We start from the raw sequence: 26828 nt of genomic DNA on the forward strand, positions 1-26828 counted from the left end.
TGTTTCTCCTACATGGTAGGCTACTTCAGTCAAAACCTACTGTGTAGGCAAAACGTTTTAATCAACAATAAAGATACCCCAACTGTTACAATTGTTGGTGCTATATACCAATTTCAACATTTTCAATACTGATCAGTGGGTATTAAGACTGACCTGCCCTGACCATCACTCATCAAACACTGTCCTGACTTACACTGACCATCACCTCTACAAAATTGTCCTTAGTATCACCTGAAAATTGCCCTAGCCTGCCCTGACCTGGGTTTTGTCCCTACAGATATTGACCTGAACGACCCCGAGGTGCAGAAGGCGGCCACCAAAATCCAGGCGGGTTTTCGGGGTATGAAGTCTCGTAAGGAGGTGAAGGAGCACCAGCAGCCAGCCGCTCAGGAAGCTGATGAGGAGATTGCTGCCATTGACCTCACCGACCCAGGTCAGTCGCCCTCAACAATTGTTAACTCACCTTACCATGTCCCCAATGAATAAAGTGATGTAAATTCCTATTTACCCGAAAAGCTCTGCATAACTACGGGATGTCAGTATGCTCTCAAGTGTCACCCATTTCTGTATAAACAGTATATCATATTGAAATAAACTTGTACTGTATTATATTGTATTGTATTTGTAGCTTCAGAAACAGTTATATTTTTGGTGTCCCTTCTTCTGCAGCATACAACTAATACATCACATGTTATAACTTCCAGTGGTTGTAGCACTTAATGTATACTGAACATAAGGTTGTTATGGGTGTTTGAGGAAAGAAAAAAAAATATTTCTTCGAAGTTTAAAAACTGTTATGTTTCAGCTGCAGCTGAGTCAGTGGTTCATTCTTACTAGGTGAAGAAGACGATGGTTGATATAAAAATGTAGGAATTGCAGTGTTGAAGTTCAGGGCAGAAGCCGCTCTCATGGGGGCGGAGGTAGAGGCTAGGAACAACATATGGCACAGTCCATAGTTTTCCTGGCTCCTCTCTGTCTGGTCCCTTCAACTGGCCTCGTGTAGGAAGACCTGGTGGTAGGAGGAGATATGGGAAGTCTTCAGGTCACGGTTGCGACCACCGCCGTACCACCGGGGTGGGATAGAAGCTTTACCACTTTCGCCACGAGGTCGTCATCAAAAGAGATTGAATAGATCAACCCAAGGCCAGGCAGAAAATCCAGAAAGTTAGGAAGGTATCAGTGAGATCTCAGAAGCCACATTTAGCATCCTGCCTTACCTTGAGATGATTCACTGAATCGTTCAGCTTCTGATGCCGGCTTCGTGCCGAAAGCTTTTAGGATACCTCCGTCCCACCCCTCTTCTTGTATTGCATCCATTCATTACGTGTTGCTGCTATTAGTTTGCAAATAACCTTACGTAATTATCTCTTCAGTACTTTAATTATTGGTTCGTGTTTTAACCAGTTAATTCAATAAGAAACTCGTCAGTAATGTAGTCGCGGGGTGATGTGTAAGACAAGCTTCACTGAGTAGTTAGAGCACTCCATTTCACTCGTAAAATATGAAACACGATACATATAATATTTTTAGGGCATTTATCGTCTCTAGTCACTCTAGCTAAACATTAACATCTCATATCAGCTTTTCACCACATCTCGTCCCCAGCTACTCAACCCACGCTTTCATATCATAGTAACTATTTATCTCGTCCGTAGCTACTTTAACCACGCTTTCATATTTCAATGATCAGTTATCAACTATCAGCTGTTCATCTCGTCCCAAGCTAGTCTATCTATGCTTTTACACCACAATGACCAGTTATCAATTGTTTATCTTGTCCCAAGCTACTCTACCAACGTTTTCATATCACAATGACCAACTATAAAATAAAATCTGCTCGGATTTTTTTTTTACTCGGAGTGTTAGCGAAGCAGGATAACCCAAGAAAGTCAATGTGTCGTTGAAGATTGTCTGTCTTATTTCTATTGTGGTCCTTCAGTCTTTTTTCCGAGGATGCGACCCACACCAGTCGACTAACACCCAGGTATCTGCTAACCGCTAAAACAGGGACAGTAGTTGTAAAGAAATACGTCCAACGGTTTCTCCCGTGCCAGGTACTGAATCACGGACACTTGGACCACAGTGAGGCGAAAACGTTGCCAACCGAATCATTTCATCCTTAGCTACTCTACCTACGCTTTCCTTTCACAATGACCAGATATCAACTGTTCATCTCGTCCCCAGATACTCTAAATGAGAATTACCTGGATACTCCTTGACCTTTCTACTTTAGGCATATTTTTAGTTTCACATTTACCTCTTACAGAGTCCTTCGTCACTGACTGGATAGTGGCTGTGTAAAATAGTACTCTAGCACGCGTTAAAAGAACCGTAATCTAGGACTTATACTCAACCTGTCTTCTAATTAGTACTTGAAATATAAGACTAATTGCAGTAAGTGCATTAGAGTTCAAAAATTTTAAGAGATTTTATTATTCGTTATTATCGCTTAGGTCAAGTTAGGTTAATTTAGACTAGTAAATATTGATCTGTATTTACATTCTAGTGCCAGACAATAACGAAATTAGGAAAAAAAAAAGACGAGATTTACGTCTGGCAGTACGGGGTATGATATAAAATCTGAAGCGTCCATTTTGTCAAGAACTCTAAACAAAAAGTTGAAAGATGGGTTGGTGAGGGAGTCCGCGGGACTGTTGCCAGAGTCCACAAATTTTACACAACTCTCACTGCCATCCAAAATAACAATGTAACTTCTTTAAAACATGAACTGTGATGGTATTTTGCGCGTGCGCAGTTTATTGGACTCGGTAAGTGATCTCGTCTGATTCCTTTAATGCCCCTGGTACAGGGATGGTGTTGTGAGGAATGCCTTGAAGGATATCCGCGGAGTATACGTCGAGGAATACCTGTGAGGGATTCCTTGATGAATACCTGTGATATCTCAAGGAATACCTGTGACTGATTCCTCGACGAATATCTGTAAGAGATACCTCGAGGAATACCTGTGAAGGATATCTCGAGGAATATCTATGAGGGCTACCTCGAGGAATACATCCTCTCCCTACTCTCTGGGGAAGGTCATGATCCATTTTTGGCTTAGATCATCGCTGACCCGATGGTGGTTCACATGTAAGGTGATCATGAAGCTAGTGCTATGAAAATGAGGGAGATCAAGAAGAGGGGATTAAGGAGTAAGAAGAGAGAGAGAGAGAGTTCTAGCGAGGTCCGGCAGGGCAAGGGTCTGACGGCGTGTTTTACCAGTCAATAATAACCGTGGTACAAGTGTAGCGTGTATTTTACCAGTCAGTAATGACCATGGTACAGGTATAGTGTTCTGCCAGTCAACAGAGAGCGTATAGTGAACAGTGTAAAGTTGCTGTAGAGACGAACACAATATCCACGTACAGAGGCTCGCAGAAAAAAAAAAAAAGAGGCTCGCAGGATCCTAAGTCTAATTCTTATACAATGTGATATAAATTATTCTTGTTCTTGACGGTACTCTGCTCTTTCAAAACACTGACAGACTACAAACCTCACAGGAGAAAATTATAATATTCATCCTGGCCAGGTTGCAAGAGAGCATATAGGCCAGGATGAATTACAAAAAAATGGATATGCTGACTGTTGCAGACAGAATAAAGCAGCTGAAGTTAAATCTGTATAAAATTTTCACAGACAGGACCCAGAATATCTTGCTGTCAAAGTTGGGAACCAAATTCAGTATGGTACTAGGGGAAGTGAGCACAATTTTTTAGTACCTACAGTAGGTGGTCGGGTCTCAAACACCCTGTATTATACAACAATAAAGGAGTGAAACGGATTACCTGAATATGTCAAGGCGTCCTAGCATGAACCAGTTTAAGAAGAGACCTAAAAGATCCCTAGTGAATGAAGCTACAGAAACAGAAAATAATTATTTCTTTGCATAGTTAACATCCGTAGATCTACTAAATTAAGCTGATTTTCTCTATTTAATGTTCGTGTAAATAACTCACTTTACTATACCTATTGTGCCTCTTTTTATTGTAATTAACTTTCAGGGAGTTGAGTTACTAAGTTGTTTGAAATTTTACGGTTATAATTATGACTGACCTCTACTGGACGCAGCAGCTAGGCAGCTAATAGTAAAATAATGCAAGGACAACAATTAAAATAAGTCGGCTGGTCTGACTTTACTTGGGTTATTCCAGAGAATGTACACTTATCATGCTATGTAAGACCATCGTAATCACCTTAAACTTGTAAGCTTGTTATTATGTGAATTTGTACCTAAAATATATGTACTAATAATGACCAAGGTGCAGGTGTAGCGTGTTCTATCAGTTAACAATGATTGTGGTGCAGGTGTATGTTCTATCAGTTAACAATGACTGTGGTGCAGGTGTATGTTCTATCAATTAACAATGATTTTGGTGCAGGTGTATGTTCTATCAATTAACAATGATTGTGGTGCAGGTGTAACGTGTTCTATCAGTCAACATTTGCTGGACAATTCATTCTCGCAAATTATTCAGTAATACCCGAAATTTAGTCCAGCAATTTGGAAATAATGACGTGACAGTAATGACCTCTGTGGGCCAGGACTACCATAAGACCACAACAGGATCAGTAACTAGTGTGACCCAAAACCACAGCAGCAACAACAGTAACTAGTGACCCAAGACCACCAGAAGACCACAGCAGAAACAACAGTAACTAGTGTGACCCAAGACAACCACAAGACCACAGCAGCAACAACAGTAACTAGTGTGACCCAAGACCACCACAAGACCACAACAGCAACAACAGTAACTAGTGTGACCCAAGACCACCACAAGACCACAACAGCAACAACAGTAACTAGTGTGACCCAAGACCACAACAGCAACAACAGTAACTAGTGTGACCCAAGACCACCACAAGACCACAGAAGCAACAAAAGTAACTAGTGTGACCCAAGACCACCACAAGACCACAGCAGCAACAACAGTAACTAGTGTGACCCAGGACCATCAAAGAAGCAGCTGTAGCAGCAGCAACAACAACAACAGTTACAACTAACATATCTAAGGAAACTTAATTTACCTTGTTGTCGTTATTTAAAGTGTTGACCTTTATTCTCGAATAGTCTTCTCCATCTACGTATATATGGGTTAAATTCACCCACTTGCCCATCCCCATCATTCCAACTAACACGGGGACAAGCACCGTCAGGGTCCTGCAGTACCGTCCTAGATATCAGCCAACTGTAGTCAATAAGAGAAATCAACGGGGCTAAAAAATTCGAACAAAATCTTGTCAGAAGTTAATTTTGGTTTGCCATATACTCCTAGCACCTTAATAAACATACAAGTACAGTATTTACACCGCTGTATGTACAGTGGATATTAATCACTGAACCAAAAAAAAACTGAAGAGTTTGTAGAGTGTAAGTATGAGAGCTCTCGCTGCTACAGCTATAAACAGCACTCGTTATAGAGAACAGGTCATATCACGCTCTTCTCCACTCCGAGGCTTGTGAGGGCCTGGAGGCCTAAGCTGCCCCTACATGCAAGGTAGTTTCACCTGAGCCTCTGTCCCTGTCCCTGACCCTGAACAAGCAGCGACCTCCAGCACAATGGTAGTCACCCCATACTCGAATGTCTACCATACCTAAAGTTGGCTTAAGATGGCATGCAGGTACGACTCTGTGTTTAGTGAACCACTAATCGGTCTGAGAATCGACGACCCAAATGATTTCTTCATGAATGAGCCTCAAAACTCCATAAATGTATGCCAGATTTCCGACATTACCCTAACTACGATAGATTTCGAAAAAGCCATTGACAACATGCCTATGCACTCAGCCCCGGGCCCAGACTCGTGGAACTCTGTTTTCATTAAGAACTGCAAGAAACCCCTCTCGCGTGCCCTAAGTACACTATGGAGGAGGAGCTTGGACATGGGTGAAATTCCAGTCACTTAAAACAACGGATATAGCCCCACTCCATATAGGTGGCAGCAAAGCATTAGCTAAGAACTATAGACCAATAGCTCTGACATCCCACATCATAAAAATCTTTGAAAGAGTGCTAAGAAGCAGGATTGCAAATCACCTGGATTCCCAAAATCTGCACAATCCAGGGCAACATGGGTTCAGGGCAGGTCGCTCCTGCCTCTCACAACTACTGGATCACTATGACATGGCCTTGGATGCACTGGAAGAAAATCAGAATGCAGATGTAATATACACAGACTTTGCAAAAGCATTTGACAAATGCGATCATGGCGTAATAGCCCATAAAATACGTGCTAAAGGAATAACTGGGAAAGTGGGGAGATGGATCTTCAACTTCCTAACAAATCGAACACAAAGAGTAGTGGTCAACAGAGTTAAATCGGAGGCTGCCATAGTGAAGAGCTCTGTTCCACAAGGCACAGTACTCGCCCCCATCTTATTCCTTATCCTCATATCAGACATAAACAGAGATATACACCACAGCACCGTATCATCCTTTGCGGATGATACTAGGATCTGCATGAGGCTGTCATCTGCTGAGGACGCGGTTAACCTCCAAGAAGATATAAACAAAGTTTTCCAGTGGGCAACGGTAAACAATATGATGTTCAATGAGGACAAATTCCAGCTACTCCGTTATGGAAAACTGGAGGAGATAATAACTAGAACAGAGTATACTACTGACTCCGGCCATACAATAGAGCGGAAAAATAATGTAAGGGACCTGGGAGTAGTAATGTCTGAGGATCTCACTTTCAAGGATCACAACAGTGCCACGATCGCACGTGCAAAGAAAATGATAGGATGGATAATGAGAACTTTCAAAACGAGAGATGCCAAGCCCATGATGATCCTTTTCAAATCACTTGTTCTCTCTATAGGCTGGAATACTGCTGTACATTAACATCTCCATACAAAGGTGAAATCGCAGATCTAGAGAGTGTACAGAGATCTTTTACTGCACATATAAGTTCTGTCAAGCACCTTAACTACTGGGAACGCTTGGAAGCACTTGACTTGTACTCGTTGGAACGCAGGAGGGAGAGATATATCATAATCTACACTTGGAAAATCTTGGAAGGAATGGTCCCAAATCTGCACACAGAAATCACTCCCTACGAAAGTAAAAGACTGGGCAGGCGATGCAAAATGCCGCCAATAAAAAGTAGGGGCGCCATTGGTACACTAAGAGAAAACACCATAAGTGTCCGGGGCCCAAAACTGTTCAACAGCCTCCCATCAAGCATTAGGGGAATTGCCAATAAACCCCTGGCTGCCTTCAAGAGAGAGCTGGACAGATACCTAAAGTCAGTGCCGGATCAGCCGGGCTGTGGCTCGTACGTCGGACTGCGTGCGGCCAGCGGTAACAGCCTGGTTGATCAGGCCCTGATCCATCGGGAGGCCTGGTCATGGACCGGGCCGCGGGGGCGTTGATCCCCGGAATAACCTCCAGGTAGGTGTTGTGTGATGTACATCGGATACAAAATTTGCACTTGGCTTAAGCCAGCCAGCCACACACACACACACACACACACACACACACACAGCCACACACACACAGCCACACACACACAGCCACACACACACAGCCACACACACACAGCCACACACACACAGACACACACACACATACACACACATACACACACACACACAGACACACACACACACACACACACACACAGACACACACACACACACACACACACACACACACAGCCACACACACACAGCCACACACACACAGACACACACACACATACACATACACACACACACACAGACACACACACACACACACACACACACACACACACACACACACACACAGACACACACACACACACACACACACACACACACACACACACACACATTCTTTAGCATGGATTACTTCTATTTAAAAAAATCCTATAAATTTGCAATGCAGTAATCATAACTGGGGGACTTTATCTTGAGGTTAGCAGCCGGAGTATCGAGCCTCCAGCACTCTCATTACTGATAAAAAAAATATACTGAAAAAAATATATTTCTACGAAAATGTTAATTTATATGTTAGACGTATTGACAGCTGTCTAATTTTACCACACAACTAATTAAGCAGCTTTTCTAAATTTACATAATATAATTTATATTTATCCTACTACTCAAAAGTCAGCTTAAATAAAATTATTTATCATTAAATAAACATATTTTCGTTAAATTCAATTAATTTTCCAAAGAATTATAGCGAAAAGTAAATATATGGTTGGCTTATTTAGTAAAAGCGATTGTTGCTGAATAAGCTAAGTCAACAAGTCTGACTTAAAAAGCACGCCAATATAATGGTTGAAAAGCAAGAGGAGGAAATTCTTGGAGCGGAGGTAATGTTAGGAGAGAGCTGCCAGGGTGTCCCGGCTCGCTCCACTGACTTCTCCAACGACCTGTTTACTGTCTCTTTAACCTTTTAAGTGGAGTGTAATGCTGACTTTACTTGGTCGACGCTGATCTAGCATCGTTGTGATCATTTCCTTTGGCTCACCAAGAGAGGAAAATTTTGAAAATAAAGAAAAATATATAAAAAAAACGAAATTCTCTTAGTGCTCATCGCGAAGACTCATTTAAAGGACTGTGATTCACGTGCTTATTGTGGAAAACAGAGGAAGGCTTTTAGTGCGTTTCAAGAAAGATGGGATCCTTTGTGTTTAAGGATGGCAGCCTCTGTGTTGAGGGATGAGATCCCATTTGTTTACTGGTGAAATCCTTCATGATGACGGACGAGATCCCATGTGTTTACGGTTTGCATCCTCCTTGTTGAAGGATGAAATCCCGTGATTAACGAAGGAATATTCCGTGTTGATGGATCGAGTCTCTGCGTCGAGACCCAGACGGGAGGGGGAAGCTGTCTCTCTCTCTCTCTCTCTCTCTCTCTCTCTGGGATGATTTATTGGGTTATGTCGTGATGATTTGCTTAACTCATCACTGATTCATACGTCTCACAGTGATGGCTACTAGTAACTCTCACAGCCACAACTCGCATCTATGGCTCACAGTGTGTAGATAAACACATATACACGTAGTTCAAGACATTTATTAAGGGAACGTTTCGCTTCAGTCCTGAAGAAGCCTCTTGTGACGAAACGTTTCTTCAATGTTTTGAATTGTGTAAATGTGTCATTATCTACATACTGTCGGCACGATACTCTTCCAGTCATGGCTTACAGTGTCAGCTCACACTGTCAGCTGACTGTAACAGCTGACAGTAACAGCTCACAGTAACAGCTCACAGTAACAGCTAACTTTTGTTGAGGGAAAAAGATTATTCATAGCGAGAATGAGCAAAACAGAAGTTGAAACTGGGATAACTAAACCATGCAACGGAGGAATTAGTCAAAACAAAAACTATATTCCCAACAGGAGTTTATTTTTTTTTGGATTTGTTTAAAAATTGATGTGCAATGCAGACAATATTTTAAATGTTATGTAAAAAAAATGGAGGCATATGGAATTAATGGAGTATTTAATAAAGCTCCTGGAGAGCGAAACGTTGCCACAATAAAATGTCATATTAGTTGCACTTGTGTCCTTTTACCTAACATACTGTGGGTAAATATACCAATATTATTACAAGTTTGGAAAATGAGTTACTTGGGGGCAACGTTATGATACGTATCGCCCATCAGGCGCTTTAGGGATCCAGTGAACCATTATGGTTTGGAGAAGCATCACCTGGGTGAAACGTATCCTCAGAAAGTAACTAGCGAGCGAAACGAATCTTCGTAAAAGTGCGCGTAACACATCCTTACACAAGTATCGAAACGTTCCACGCGAGTCACAGTCACGCAGGCGGAAGATCTGTCCAGTTATCTCTACCAGAAACCTTTAACTCGTTCCGTTCTAGATTTTCTTTGAGCCAAAGTTAAAATCGTGAAATGAATTTGATACATACCTAAAACATTCCTAGACGAGTCTCAAACATGATTTATTCTTCACTCTGTTCTCTAATACACCTCTCTTTTTTTTTTTCTTGGTAAAATCGACTCAAATACCGAATTCAAACCTGAGTAGCAAATACTATGAAGGTCTTTCCACGACTTAATAAATTTTAGATGTTCTTAATTCAGTCGCGTTCACAGAAACATATTACAATAGAAAGATGCATTATGAGTTAGGTTATCGTTCGGTTGAAGAAATTAATGTCATCGTTCTAAAATAGTCTCCGGTTAAGATAAGATTTGTTTCGACCTTTAACCCGGGGTAACAGGGTTATCCACCCAGGATAACCTAGGGTAAGGAGGGTTATCCACCCAGGATAACCTAGGGTAAGGAGGGTTATCCACCCAGGATAACCTAGGGTAAGGAGGGTTAGCCACCCAGGGTAACAGGATTAGCCACCCAGGATAACCTAGGGTAAGGAGGGTTAGCCACCCAGGATAACCTAGGGTAAGGAGGGTTAGCCACCCAGGATAACCCAGGTTAAGGAGGGAGGGTTAGCCACCCAGGATAACTCAGGGTAGGAAGGGAGGGTTATCCACCCAGGATAACTCAGGGTAGGAAGGGAGGGTTATCCACCCAGGATAACTCAAGGAAGTCAGTGCGTCGTCAAGGACTGTCTGTCTTATATCTATTGATCTTGTCCCCCAGGATGCCACCTAACATCAGTCGGCTAACGCCCAGGTACCTACCTACTGCTATGTGAACAGGGACAGCAGGTTTAAAGTGACATACGCAGGTACCTACTTACTGCTAGGTGAACAGGGACAACACGTGTAGGGAGACTGACAACCAGGTACCTACTTACTGTTAGGTGAACAGGGACAGCACGTGTAGGGTGATTAACAACCAGGTACCTACTTACTGCTAGGTGAACAGGGACATCAGGTTTAAGGTAACATGCCCGACGTTGTCATCTCATTAAATTATACGACTGTTGATGACAGCGCATGTACACAGAGAGGTGTATGTCTCTCAGTGTATGTACACAGAGTTTGCATTAATCCCTGTTATAGGAATTCAAGTATTCTTGACTGGTGGTGAGCAAGTAACATGCAGCCCTAATGATCCTCATGTGGTCGACATCCTTTAAACCACATTAACTAAGCAAACAAACACGACAGCATTGGCTTTCACTCCATAACGATGATAGGGACGAGAAATGTCGTTGACTCAGACCTCACAGCGAAAAGAGTAAACTCAAGGGAGCTAGAAGCCTCTCTAGTAACTGCCTGCTCCGTCTCATTGACTGTATATTCAACCAAAACTGAGAGGGAAAAACAGAACAGTCTCTCCTGGTTACTCTACCTAGCAATCCATAATTCAGTCTCCCACTATCCCTCCCACACACGCACAGCCAAACACACATGCAAACGCCACACACACACACACACACACACACACACACACACACACACACACACACACACGAAGCACTGAACTACAAGCCAGTAAACTAACAAGCATGCTGTCAAAAGTTCAGGAGAGGAAAGTAAGGAAAATATTACTAGGGTATCATGAGAGAAAATTCCTTACAGAAAATCTTGAAAAATCATGTTTTTCAAATTTATTGTACTTCCATGGCCGAATCATAAATATAAAGAAGACAGGGTTGGGTGTATTTCATCTTCTTGGACTGTAGGAGAGCATTTGATACAATGCCACACCAGAGATTAGTCCAGAAACTGGAGGAACAGGCAGAGTTAAAAGGCAGAGTGTTGGCAGGCAGTGTCTGAGTGACAGAAGGCAGAGAGTAGTAGAAAGAGCTAAGACATCAGAATGGGAGAGAGTAACAAGTGGGGTTCCCCCAGGATTAGTACTAAGACAGCTACTGTTTCAGTTAGACGTGAGACAGTGAGTCTTCTGTGTCACTCTTTGTGGATAATGTAAAATTAACAGAAGAGTGGTAACAGAAGTGGGTACTGATAAATTTCAGCGAGACCTCAAGAGACTAATCATGTGGTCAAACAGGTGGCTTGTCGAGTTAAACCCGAACACATGCAAGGTCATGCAAACTGGAGAACGCTAAGGCAGACCGGCAACAGATTACAGCATGATTAGAGAGAAGTTGCAAATATCAAAGTGAAAGGACCTGGGGGTAAATATAACACCAAGTATGTCGCCAGAAATAACATAAACCATTTAATGTCAGCAGCAGCAGATACAAGATTAGCAAACCTCAGAATGGCTCGAAAAGGTCCAAGTACCAGAACTGAGATGAATACATTTTGAAGAAAATGAAGATAACCTTAGAAAAGTACAAGTGAGGACATGATTACTAAATACAGACTCTTAAAGGATTTAACAAGAGCTGAAAGACGCACATTGTTTGAATTATGAGGACCAGGATCAATCAAGCTGACACAGATGACTAGAGAATAACTTCTATTAGTCTGAGGATAGTTGAAAACTGGAATGACTGGAATGAGACGGTGGGGGAGACAAACTCGGTACTCTGCTTCAGGAGATATGATGAGGCCCAAGTAATCTACCTGTAGCAAGCGAGATAAGAACCGAATCTTGAAGACCGTCAACACAGCTCCTTGAGTACACACACACACACACACACACACACACACAGACACACACACACACACACACACACACACACACACACACATATACACACACACACACACACACACACACACACACACATTCTAAACCACTGGCAGAGAATGTTGACAGAGAAAAGCGGTTACTGTTTTTGGCTGTTCAGAGTAGGAAATAAAATCAAGAACGGAAATAACCAAAAGAGAAGAGAGACACAAAAATAAGTTGAGAAAACGCTTATTAGATTTCATCATTCAAGAAGATGTAGCGGAATACAGACGAGATAGCAAAGACGAGAAACATAAGAACACGCTAATAACACTGAGGCGAGTAAAGAATTACACAAGCTAGACAAACAGAAACTGATTGGCTATAAGGATATACATCTGAGATTAGATCTTCCGGAGAAGGATAATAGAGACCTTAATATATACTACTTGGAAGTTAATGTAGGTTAAGGTCAATGTAAAGACCTTCATAAATGCCTAGAGGTTAATGGAGTTAAGTTTAATATACAGACCTTCATAATCATTGATGAGAAGCTAAATGAGGGCAGAAGTGAAGAAAATTATATAATGACAGGATTGAAATGTCCCAGCAAATAGTTTTTCAATGGTATTAGAAGATAATACACAACCAAGCAAGTTGCTCGCAACTTAACAACTTAAAATAAGTTAATCTTGTGATACAAACTTCAGCATCGTCCACACATACAATGTTTGCTCTCAGAGTCTGGTGGGAATACTTAGAACAATGATGTTTATAATTATCCCTGCGTTTATTTATAGCCATCAACCAGCCAGTAACCATCCATCAACCAGCCAGTAACCATCCATCAACCAGCCAGTAACCATCCATCAACCACCCAGTAACCATCCATCAACCAGCCAGTAACCATCCATCAACCAGCCAGTAACCATCCATCAACCAGTCAGTAACCATCCATCAACCAGTCAGTAACCATCCATCAACCAGCCAGTAACCATCTATCAACCAGCCAGTAACCATCCATCAACCAGCCAGTAACCATCCATCAACCAGCCAGTAACCATCCATCAACCAGCCAGTAACCATCCATCAACCAGCCAGTAACCATCCATCAACCAGCCAGTAACCATCCATCAACCAGCCAGTAACCAGCCATCAACCAGCCAGTAACCATCCATCAACCAGCCAGTAACCATCCATCAACCAGCCAGTAACCATCCATCAACCAGCCAGTAACCATCCATCAACCAGCCAGTAACCATCCATCAACCAGCCAGTAACCATCCATCAACCAGTCAGTAACCATCCATCAACCAGTCAGTAACCATCCAGTAACCATCCATCAACCAGCCAGTAACCATCCATCAACCAGCCAGTAACCATCCATCAACCAGCCAGTAACCATCCATCAACCAGCCAGTAACCATCCATCAACCAGCCAGTAACCATCCATCAACCAGCCAGTAACCATCCATCAACCAGCCAGTAACCATCCATCAACCAGCCAGTAACTATCCATCAACCAGCTAGTAACCATCCATCAACCAGCCAGTAACCATCCATCAACCACCCAGTAACACCCATCAACCAGCCAGTAACCATCCATCAATCAGCCAGTAACCATCCATCAACCAGCTAGTAACCATCCATCAACCAGCCAGTAACCATCCATCAACCACCCAGTAACCATCCATCAACCACCCAGTAACACCCATCAACCAGCCAGTAACCAGCCATCAACCAGCCAGTAACCATCCATCAAACCAGCCAGTAACCATCCATCAACAAGCCAGTAACCATCCATCAACCAACCAATAACCATCCATCAACCAGCCTGTAACCATCCATCAACCAGCCAGTAACCATCCATCAACCAGCCAGTAACCATCCATCAACCAGCCAGTAACCATCCAACAACCAGCCAATAACCATCCATCAACCGGCCAGTAACCATCCGTCAACCAACTAGTAACTATCCATCAACCAGCCAGTAACCATCCGTCAACCAACTAGTAACTATCCATCAACCAACCAGTAACCATTCATCAACCAACCAGTAACCATCCAACAACCATGCAATAACCATCCATCAACCAGCCAGTAACCATCCATCAACCAACTAGTAACCATCCATCAACCAGCCAGTAACCATCCATCAACTAGCCAGTAACCATCCAACAACCATCCATCAACCAACCAGTAACCATCCATCAACCAACCAGTAACCATCCATCAACCAACTAGTAACCATCCATCTACCAGCCAGTAACCATCCATCAACCAGCCAGTAACCATCCATCAACTAGCCAGTAACCATCCAACAACCAACCAGTAACCATCCATCAACCAACCAGTAACCATCCATCAACCAACCAGTAACCATCCATCAACCAACTAGTAACCATCCATCTACCAGCCAGTAACCATCCATCAACCAGCCAGTAACCATCCAACAACCAGCCAGTGCCTCGAATCAGCACTGATCGCTGTTTCGAATACAATTAAACAAAACAACGGCAGCTTCACCATCTCCGAAGTCTTAGCAAGAATCCTCCTGAAAACAGTAAACCCTGCCATCACATAGTCTCTCCTGTTATACTACACAAAGCACAGAGAGTGAACACTGAAACAAGCTGCCTCATTCCAGTTTATATTTGTCCAACCTATTTTTATGTTACCCAAGTAATAGCTTTTATATCCTTTTACTCATGTACGAAATAATTGCTCTACCATATTGTATTACTTTTGTCACTACCACTACTACTACTACTACTAGTGAACATCGAAATGGGACCTCACTAGTATTCACCTCACTCTGAGCCTTTATATACCCTCTGTGTCCATGTATTGTTTGTAATGGCTTGATAAAGCTCCTGGAGAGCGAAACGTTGCCACAATAAATGTCACATTAGTTGCACTTGTGTCCTTTTACTTTACATATTGTCGGTAATTTTACCAACTTTATTACAACCAACCAGTAACCATCCATCAACCAACCAGTAACCATCCATCAACTAGCCAGTAACCATCCATCAACCAACTAGTAACCATCCATCAACCAACCAGTAACCATCCATCAACTAGCCAGTAACCATCCATCAACCAACTAGTAACCATCCATCAACCAACTAGTAACCATCCATCAACCAACCAGTAACCATCCATCAACTAGCCAGTAACCATCCATCAACCAACTAGTAACCATCCATCAACCAACCAGTAACCATCCATCAACTAGCCAGTAACCATCCATCAACCAACTAGTAACCATCCATCAACCAACCAGTAACCATCCATCAACCAACCAGTAACCATCCATCAACCAACTAGTAACCATCCATCAACCAACCAGTAACCATCCATCAACCAACCAGTAACCATCCATCAACCAACCAGTAACCATCCATCAACCAACCAGTAACCATCCATCAACCAACCAGTAACCATCCATCAACTAGCCAGTAACCATCCATCAACCAACTAGTAACTATCCATCAACCAACCAGTAACCATCCATCAACCAACCAGTAACCATCCATCAACTAGCCAGTAACCATCCATCAACCAACTAGTAACCATCCATCAACAAACCAGTAACCATCCATCAACCAACCAGTAACCATCCATCAACTAGCCAGTAACCATCCATCAACCAACTAGTAACCATCCATCAACCAACCAGTAACCATCCATCAACCAACCAGTAACCATCCATCAACCAACCAGTAACCATCCATCAACTAGCCAGTAACCATCCATCAACCAACTAGTAACTATCCATCAACCAACCAGTAACCATCCATCAACTAGCCAGTAACCATCCATCAACCAACTAGTAACCATCCATCAACCAACCAGTAACCATCCATCAACTAGCCAGTAACCATCCATCAACCAACCAGTAACCATCCATCAACCAACTAGTAACCATCCATCAACCAACTAGTAACCATCCATCAACCAACCAGTAACCATCCATCAACCAACCAGTAACCATCCATCAACCAACTAGTAACCATCCATCAACCAACCATCAACTAGCCAGTAACTATCCATCAACCAACTAGTAAACATCCATCAACCAACAAGTAACTATCCATCAACCAACTAGTAACCATCCATCAACCAACCAGTAACCATCCATCAACTAGCCAGTAACTATCCATCAACCAACTAGTAAACATCCATCAACCAACAAGTAACTATCCATCAACCAACCAGTAACCATCCATCAACCAACCAGTAACCATCCATCAACCAACCAGTAACCATCCATCAACCAACCAGTAACCATCCATCAACCAACCAGTAACCATCCATCAACCAACCAGTAACCATCCATCAACCAACTAGTAACCATCCATCAACCAACCAGTAACCATCCATCAACCAACTAGTAACCATCCATCAACCAACCAGTAACCATCCATCAACCAACCAGTAACCATCCATCAACCAACCAGTAACCATCCATCAACCAACCAGTAACCATCCATCAACCAACTAGTAACCATCCATCAACCAACCAGTAACCATCCATCAACCAACCAGTAACCATCCATCAACCAACTAGTAACCATCCATCAACCAACCAGTAACCATCCATCAACCAACCAGTAACCATCCATCAACCAACCAGTAACCATCCATCAACCAACCAGTAACCATCCATCAACCAACCAGTAACCATCCATCAACCAACTAGTAACCATCCATCAACCAACCAGTAACCATCCATCAACCAACCAGTAACCATCCATCAACCAACCAGTAACCATCCATCAACCAACCAGTAACCATCCATCAACCAACCAGTAACCATCCATCAACCAACCAGTAACCATCCATCAACCAACCAGTAACCATCCATCAACCAACCAGTAACCATCCAACTACCAGTCAATAACCATCCAACAATCATCCAGTCAATAACTTAATACACTTTAGCATATTTATACAAATTTACCAAGTTAAGTCAACTACAAATATGATAACATACGAATGTTGATAACGAATATGATACGAATGTTGATACGAATATGATAACATACGAAGCGCGTTGTCTTTAACACGAAATTGTTCATAATTTCGTGTGTTATTGTTTCACTTACATTTCTTGAGGTGAACAATAGAACTGAATTAGACTAAGCTCTATTAACGGATAATTGTTTCGTTAGACGACTTCGTTTAGTTCTCGTTGTAATAACGAAGGGTGTTGATACTGAAGGTGTTCAAGAGCTCTGGTTCGCTCCGAGAGGTTAGGTTAGGTAAGAGTCGTCAGGAAACAGGACAAGTGTTTCCTGACACAGGTCTTAGTCATATGATGACCCGCCACTTGAGCTTCTGGTCATCTGACCGACGCCTTCCACTGGCTTACCTTTCCACCCCTTTAAAAATTAAAATGATCTATCACGAGAGGAACTTCCTGTCACCCATGCAAGTGCTGCCAGTAGCACTGCAGTGATAACACGTTATCACTAGGAATGTCATCACAGATATTAACTCAGTATTGGAAGTGATATTGCAGTGATAACACGTTATCACAGTGATCTTATGATTAATATTTACTCGAATGTTGACTCTGGCAGTGCAGTGATAACACGTTATCGCTGGGCAATGTTACCCCTGGCATTTACTCTCCAATGATATTTACCTGATTCCAGTGTTTATTTCCACGAGCGTCGCTTAACTCATCTCTGCCACGAAATATAAATCTCCTCCATACTCTGATATTTCTCGTAAATGAGATTGAAATATATATATATATATATATATATATATATATATATATATATATATATATGTATATATATATATATATATATATATAGTAAGTGTTGTTCAGTTTTCGATGGTTTTATTCAATTGCATTTACGAAACAGTGGCTGTAAAAAGGAGCATCAGGAGAGAGCTTTAGTGAGCTTCCATGTCTGTACTCCAGCTCTCCTATCAAGAACACCTTTTAGTCAGTGTTTGGATATGTTTTTTTATGCTTTCGTGGAGAGGTAAACCAGTATGGGTCATTCAGTATAGCAGATGGTGGAGGTTCTGTTATTCACCCGTGTGGTTCACACAATTCACTTAATAAAAGATTTAGAAACTAAAGTCTACGTTAGGTTAAGTTAATGTTGTCTCGCCTAACTTAAAAACAACAACAGTGGTTATTGTTCAATAAGAATAAAAAATCCGAACAGGATCAAGGGACTCAATCCCCTGAAGTTTGAACCTTTAAGTATGAAGTTTGAAACCTAAACCTTTAAGTTTAAACCTTAAATTTTGAACTGAACTTTTAATTTTGAATCTTGACGTCTCAACCCTGATATCAAAACCTTAAAGTTTGAACTTTGACATCTGAACCTCTACATCTGATTCTTGAAGTCTGAATCATGAAGTTTGACCCTTGAAGTCTGAATCTTGAAGTCTGAACCTTAAACCCTAACCCTTGAGGTCTGAACCTTGAAATGAGTAACATTTGTGAAGGGGTTCAGGGAAATCTGTCAGCCGGACTTGAGTCCTGGAGATGAACAGTACAAAGCCTGCACTACGAAGGACGAGTGAAGAGGGGAATCTGAGCTGTAATATTGGTGTGCCTCTTGCAAGATGGTGATTTAGTGATGACGGTGTTGGGGAGACGTGTGGGATTAAAAGATTACGAATGTAATATAGAGTGGGAGTTGTCATAGTTGTTTTTTGCCGATGACGCGGTGCTTTTGGGAGATTCTGAGAAGTTGATCGAGTTGGTAGATTAATTTGGGAGGTTATATAGAAGAAAGAAATTAAAACTGAATTTAGGAAAGAGCAAGGTGATGAGAGTAACAACAAAAAAATTACGTAATTGATGATTTGATATCAGGTTGGAAGGAGAGAATATGGAGAAACTAAATGTACTCGCCTAATTGTAGGTGCAAGGGTCGATTCATAGCTCTTGGTCCCGCCTCATCAATGTGTTCAGGTACTTGATAGTGAGCTTGGGTCTATGAGAGATGTGATGAACCACTGAACTAACGAGGGGGAAAAAAGAGGTGGTTGGTGCCGTGAGGCATCTGTAGAGACAAACAACCTTATCTATGGAGACAAGAAGGGAAATGTACTAGAATATAGTGGTACCAACACATTTATGTAAGTGTGAAGCATAAAGTTTAAACATTGCAGCGAGGAGGCTGGAGGCAGTGGAGATGTCATGTCTGAGAGCAATGTGTAGAGTAAATATTATGTATGGAATTCGGAGTTTGGAAATTAGGTGTGGAGTTACCAAAAGCATTATTCATAGGGCTGAGAAAGGGTTGCTGAGGTGGTTGGGACATTTAGACAGGATATAGCAAACTAGTATGACTTTTAGGGTGTAAATCTGTAATGGAGGGGAGGAGGGTAGGAGTCATCCTAGAAATGGATGGAGAGGGTGAAAAATGTTTTGTGTGAAAGGGGCTTGGACATACAGCAGGCATGTGTGAGCGTGTTAGATAGGAGTGAATGGAGACGAATGGTTTTTGGGGCCTGACGAGCTGTTGGAGTGTGAACAGGGTAATATTTTGTGAAGAGATTGAGGGGAAACCAGTTAGCCGGACTCGAGTCCTGGAGGATAGGAGTGGTAGGTCATTACAGAAAAGCTTGAAGGAAGGGGGTGGGGTTATAGAGGTTTTATTTTCGAGGGGCTTGGACACCCAATAGGCGTGTGTCAGATAGGAGTGGAAGCAAGTGGTTTTTTTATGATTTGACGTGCTGTTGGAGTGTGTGCAGGGTAAAATTTATGAAGGGATTCAAGGAAACCGGTTAGCCTGACTCGAGTGATGAAGGTGGGAAGTACAGTGCCTGTACTGTGAAGGAGTGTCGAGGATATTACAGTTTGGATGGGCATCTGAAGTGTAATGTAGGCGCCTCACTGGCAAGACAGTGCTTGAATGAACGATGGTAAAAGTGTTTCTTCTTTATCGGATCACCTTACCTCAGTGGGAGATGGTAGGAGTGTAAAAACATAATAAACGACGACAACGACGATAATAACAGCGATAAAATAATAATAATAATAATAATAATAATTCCTGAAGTTTGAGAGAGAAACAACTACAGCAAATACAGTAACCATAAAAAAATACAGTAACCACAGCAAATATACCAACCACAGCAATACAGCAACAGAGCAAATACAGCATTACATCAATACATTGACACAGGAATACAGAATATACAGCAAAACAGTAAATACATTAAAACAATGCAATGATACAGCAATGCAGTAATGCAGTTTTATTCCAGAGAGGAGTGTATGAGTATGAGTGTATGAGTATGAGTGTATGATTGTGAGTGTGTGAGTGTGAGTGTATGATTGTGAGTGTTGGTACGAGCGTGAGTGTGAGGGTATGAGTGTATGTGTACCAACCTATTTGTACTCACCTTTTTGTGGGTGCAGGGGTTGAGGCTCTGGCCCCGCCTCTTCACTGATCGCTACTAGGTCCTCACTCTCCCTGCTCCATGAGCTTTATCATACCTCGTCTTAAAACTATGTATAGTTCCTGCCTCCACTACGTCACTTTCCAGACTATTCCACTGCCTGACAACTCTGTGACTGAAGAAATACTTCCTAACATCCCTTTGACTCATTTGAGTCTTCAACTTCCAATTGTGACCTCTTGTTGTTGTGTCCTATCTCTGGAACATCCTGTCTCTGTGGGAGTATAAGTGTATGAGTGTGTATGTGTGATTATGAGTGTGAATATGAGTGTGAGCATGATTATGAGTGTATGAGTGTATGATTATGAGTGCGAGTATGAGAGTGAGTATATATAGATTTACAAGCAAAGCACTTAAATGGAACTCTCAGTGCTTAGAAAAAACACCTGCCCTTGATATAAACTACCATGCTTGGAAAAACACCTGCCCTTGATATAAACTACCATGCTTGGAAAACACCTGCCCTTGATATAAACTACCATGCTTGGAAAAACACCTGCCCTTGATATAAACTACCATGCTTGGAAAAACACCTGCCCTTGATATAAACTACCATGTTTGGAAAAACACCTGCCCTTGATATAAACTACCATGTTTGGAAAAACACCTGCCCTTGATATAAACCGTTTGAAAAATACCTGTCCTTCATATAAACTGCCATATTTGGAAGAGTACCTGATATAAACTACCATGGTTGGAGAAATACCTGCCCTCGGTATAAACAATGTTTGAAGAAACACCTGTCCTTGGAATAAAGTACCAAGTTAAAAAAAACACCTGCCTTTGGTATAAGTTACCCTTAATATAAACTACCTGGTACAAAGTACTATATTCTAAAAATAACTGCCCTTATTATAACACAATGTTCTAAAAAATACCTGCCTTTGGTATAAACTACCATGTTTGAAAAACACCTGACCTTGATGTAAACTAACGTCTTTGTTAAAAAAAAAATTATCTCTGATATATACTAGTATCTTCGGTAAAAACACCTGCCTATGGTACTAACTAGCATCTTCGGTAAAAACACCTGCCTATGGTACTAACTAGCATCTTTGGTAAAAACACCTGCCTATGGTACTAACTAGCATCTTTGGTAAAAACACCTGCCTATGGTACTAACTAGCATCTTTGGTAAAAACACCTGCCTATGGTACTAACTAGCATCTTTGGTAAAAACACCTGCCTATGGTACTAACTAGCATCTTTGGTAAAAACACCTGCCTATGGTACTAACTAGCATCTTTGGTAAAAACACCTGCCTATGGTACTAACTAGCATCTTTGGTAAAAACACCTGCCTATGGCACTAACTAGCATCTTTGGTAAAAACACCTGCCTATGGTACTAACTAGCATCTTTGGTAAAAACACCTGCCTATGGTACTAACTAACATCTTTGGTAAAATCACTAACTATGGCACTAACTAGCATCTTTGGTAAAATCACCTGCCTATGGTACTAACTAGCATCTTTGGTAAAAACACCTGCCTATGGTACTAACTAGCATCTTTGGTAAAAACACCTGCCTATGGTACTAACTAGCATCTTTGGTAAAAACACCTGCCTATGGTACTAACTAGCATCTTTGGTAAAAACACCTGCCTATGGTACTAACTAGCATCTTTGGTAAAAAACACCTGCCTATGGTACTAACTAGCATCTTTGGTAAAAACACCTGCCTTTTTTGTATTAAACACCTGTGTCAGTCAGTTGACTGAGTTATGGTACTGACAATTAACTTTGTAATAAAAAGTTAACTAAATTATTAGACATTCTGACCAATGAAACGACGTTAAAATATCTACTCATGTCGGTGTGGTCATGGCCCCTACGACCCGGTCCCAGACCAGGTCTCCCTGGTCACGGTCATGGCCCCCACAACCCGGTCCCAGACCAGTTCTCCCGGTCACCGGCTTGATTATCAGGTCATTACAATCCAGGTAATCGGGAACCAACTTGAGGAACTTATCAAGATCCCCTTTTTAAGAGATCAAAGTGTTTGTTGGTAATTTCCCATATGTATGGAGGTTGCTGAAGAGTCTTGGTCCCTTTGCATTTACTGAAGTGTCTTATGGTATGAGGATAACGCCCCTGCTTTTTACTGGACGTATTTTTAAACGTTTATCATTGAAATTGCTTTAAATGAGATTAATTTTGCCGAAAATAATTGTGTAAAAAAATTGTACTTGGCAAATCTATAGATTAAAGAGGGTTTATTCAAAGATTTCGGATTAATCTCTCCATTAAGGATTTAACAAAAATCATAAAAGACTGCTTCTTCAGAATGCTTCGAATGCTAGCTCTCCCGAGGGCCTCATAATTCCCTTGAGTGCGTCAGTATTACACCTACACACTCAACCTTATGTCAGAGTCTCATTCCTAAAATATTAGTCACAAACAGGTAATGCTCAGTGTATTAACAAATATTTATACATAAAATTTACAGTGCTTGAAATTGTCGTATTTTTTAATAACAATGCATCAGAATAATTAATTCTTTTTCTAACAACTACAATATTCCGAATGTTTATCAATAATTATACTTCCACCTTTGTATATTGTTCACCCATAATATATATATATATATATATATATATATATATATATATATATATATATATATATATATATATATATATATATATATATATATATAATCATAGGTATGCCAGAGAGCAGACGAGACAAGTGTTTGATATATGCGATTTAATACTTACAGAGAACCTGTAACAATGTTAGGAGAAACTTGGAGGTACGTCTGTGTGTTGTTTCTGTTTGTGTGTGTTGTTTGTGTGTGGTGTGTGTATGTGTGTGCACGCATGCACGCGTGCGTGCATGCGTGCACACACACACACACACACACACAAAACACTAAACCAATATCAATATATCTGACAGACGCGATGCGATCACTTGGCACAGACGAGAGTGTTGTCTTATTGTTCTAAATATACACACAACGTATATTCTGCAACGCATGTACACTTTGCAACACACAGTTACGCACTTTGCTGCATACAAGTGTGCCTTTTCTATTTGCAACTGCACCTCGCATACATCCCATGTGTGTGTCTACTGTAATCAAACAGAATTTATGAAAATCCAGTGAAAGACAACATTAACCGACTTTATCTCATGTACTTTCCTATTTTTCTTATCTTTCTCTCTCTCTTCTTTATCTTAACATCTCTTCTGTACATCCAGCAGAGTGAAGAGATGAGAGGGTCAACGTGTCCATCAATTTCAAATGAACTGATTTGGTATAAGGGAAGAGAAAGAACAAATGAGGTTTTAAAAACAAAAGTTTCTGTGGAATCTAAGACTAATTCCATGGATTCCACAACCGTCTCCTGACACTGGTATAACAGAATCAGGACAGAGGGAAAGTCAGGATCCCTTCAACGCAGCCTTGAGCAACATACTGAAAATGACGAAATTCTAGTAACTGATAATTACAGAAGACAGGAGGAGAATTCCCTTTAATTATAAAATATGGAAGACACGCGGAGAAGTATCTGTTATTAATAATTATAGAAGAGACGAGGATAATTCTCTATAATTAAAAAAGAACATAATAACACAAGGAAGTAACACTGCAGTAGGCCTACTGGCCTATGCTTAGCAGGTCTAACTCACACTCACCCTCGTACGTTGGATTGCGTGCAGCCAGCAGTAACAGCCTGGTTGATCAGGCCCTGATCCACCATGAGGCCTGGTCACAGACCGGGCTGCGGGGACGTTGACCCCTGGAACTCTCTCCAGGTAAACTTTAGGTAAACACCCGTCCATATGCTTCTCTAACCTGTTTTAAAATCTATATGCTTAATTGTCCACTTATTGAAGAATGTTGAAATAGACAGTATAATAATCTATGTGATTTCTCAAGACATTAATGAAAATAAGATACAAGATATATTAAAGAAATTTCCTAAATTTGCTTGCAACAGGTAAGTCAATTATGGGTATAAATCCAGATGTACTCCGGTAAACTCTTCGGGGCCTAGTTCCTAGGCCTTGTGTGTATCCATATGCTCTTGCGCCACCCTCCACAGGTAGGATATGGGTGCACAATAAACTAGTCGCTTCAGCGGCAAAATCTATTTTTTTTATTTCTCTCTTTAATTGAATAAATTGACTACTATAAGTGAGCCTCTCCTCTCTTGAATTGCTTATAAATCCCTCTCCTTTGACCTATGAGCTGTTTTAATCTATTGTTTATCTATTTAGGGACATTTTGGTTTGATCTGATTTCCATATTTGCAACATATAGCGCCTGGGCAGCTTGCACTCTGCTTTGAAAAATGTCAGATTGGCAACCATTTTTCCTGATAAGTCAGGTCACTTATGTGACCTGATTTGTCAGGTCACATAAGTTGCTCCCACAAAATCGGCTGTACGGAAATCAGGGACAATTGAAATTGAAATGATTATTTCTCTGTAAAGATTATAATGTGGGGTTTACATAATATAGTATATTAATTACAATTTGTGGTTTACATATTATAAAATATTAATTACAAAGAAGGCCACTAGCAGGCCTAGGCATTTCTGGCAGACTAATACTAATCCTTACTGCATATTAACACAGGTTATGAAGCGTACTGATATTAAAGTTAGGTAACTCTAGTGATTAAATAGATTTACAATAGTGAGGTAGTTTAAAACTTTTAAGAATTTTACAACTTGTAAATTTAGTAATGAGAATGGGTCCTGTCACAACTATCAAGAAAACGTTTAATTTCAGGGTTAATATTGGATTTCATGGTTCTGTAAATGTAAACTGCACAGTAGTAAGTGTGGTTGTTCTGTATAGTAAGTTTAGATTTTTGAAGAGAGTGGGAGGGGGGTTGCCTAGTATTGGATTGCGTTATAATTCTTACTGCGGCTTTTTGTTGGGTTATTATTGGCTTTAGGTGTGTTGTTGCTGTTGATCCCCAAGAACAAATGGCATAGGTAAGGTAGGGATAGATGAGTGAATAGTATAGTGTGAGTAGGGCTGATTGTGGTACGTAATAATGTATCTTAAAGAGGATCCCAACCGTTTTGGATACTTTTTTATGTGTTGGATATGGCTGCTGAATGACTCAACTGCAGTTATTAAAGTATTTCCATGAAGTCAGGGTCATTGAATTGACTGCAGTCATTAAAGTAATTTCATGATAAATTGAAACAGTGATTAGTGAGCTCTTACCCCAAGCTTATCATCAACTTCCATCAGTTTAAATATTCTAGACAACTCAGCAGCTGCACCCTCGACATTGTTGGCTAACGCTGCCACCCCTGCCTACCACCCCTGCCTACCATTCCTGCCTACCACCCCTGCCTACCATTCCTGCCTACCACCCCTTCCTACCACCCCTGCCTACCACCCCTGCCTACCATTCCTGCCTACCACCCCTGCCTACCATTCCTGCCTACCACCCCTGCCTACCATTCCTGCCTACCACCCCTGCCTACCAGCCTACCACCCCGGCCTACCACCCCAGCCTACCATTCCTGCCTACCACCCCTGCCTACCACCCCTGCCTACCACTCCTACCTACCACCCCTGCCTACCACCCCTGCCTACCACCCCTGCCTACCATTCCTGCCGACCACCCCTGCCTACCATTCCTGCCTACCACCCCTGCCTACCATTCCTGCCTACCACCCCTGCCTACCACCCCCGCCCCAGAGATGTTCCCCTTCCCTTGCATACATATCATGGTTGTCAAAGACGAGGGGAAAATTATGCAAGAATCAAGGATCTAACATCATTGTTATTGCAGTTATAAACAAGCGCTAAATGCGCATGTGTCATGCAACAAGTAGATAGACTGAACGAGTAGACTGATCAATCAAATAGTCGGACTGAACAAGTAGACCGAATAGATGAGCAGACAGATTAACCAAGTAGACAGATTAACCAGGTAGACAGATTAACCAGGT

At 41.5% G+C, this 26828-nt stretch overlaps 1 protein-coding gene across 1 annotated transcript in view; it reads left to right on the forward strand.

The window, feature by feature from the left end:
* The first annotated feature begins 281 nt into the window (after window positions 1-281).
* Window positions 282-26828, forward strand: part of igl (igloo) — a 183435-nt gene continuing 156888 nt past the window's right edge. The window contains exon 1 of the mRNA XM_070094739.1: window positions 282-433. Coding sequence (XP_069950840.1) covers window positions 343-433 — 91 coding nt within the window. The 5' untranslated portion in view covers window positions 282-342. The remainder of the gene's footprint in view (window positions 434-26828) is intronic.

Source organism: Cherax quadricarinatus, chromosome 47 (assembly GCF_038502225.1).
Source record: "Cherax quadricarinatus isolate ZL_2023a chromosome 47, ASM3850222v1, whole genome shotgun sequence".
NCBI lineage: Eukaryota > Metazoa > Arthropoda > Malacostraca > Decapoda > Parastacidae > Cherax > Cherax quadricarinatus.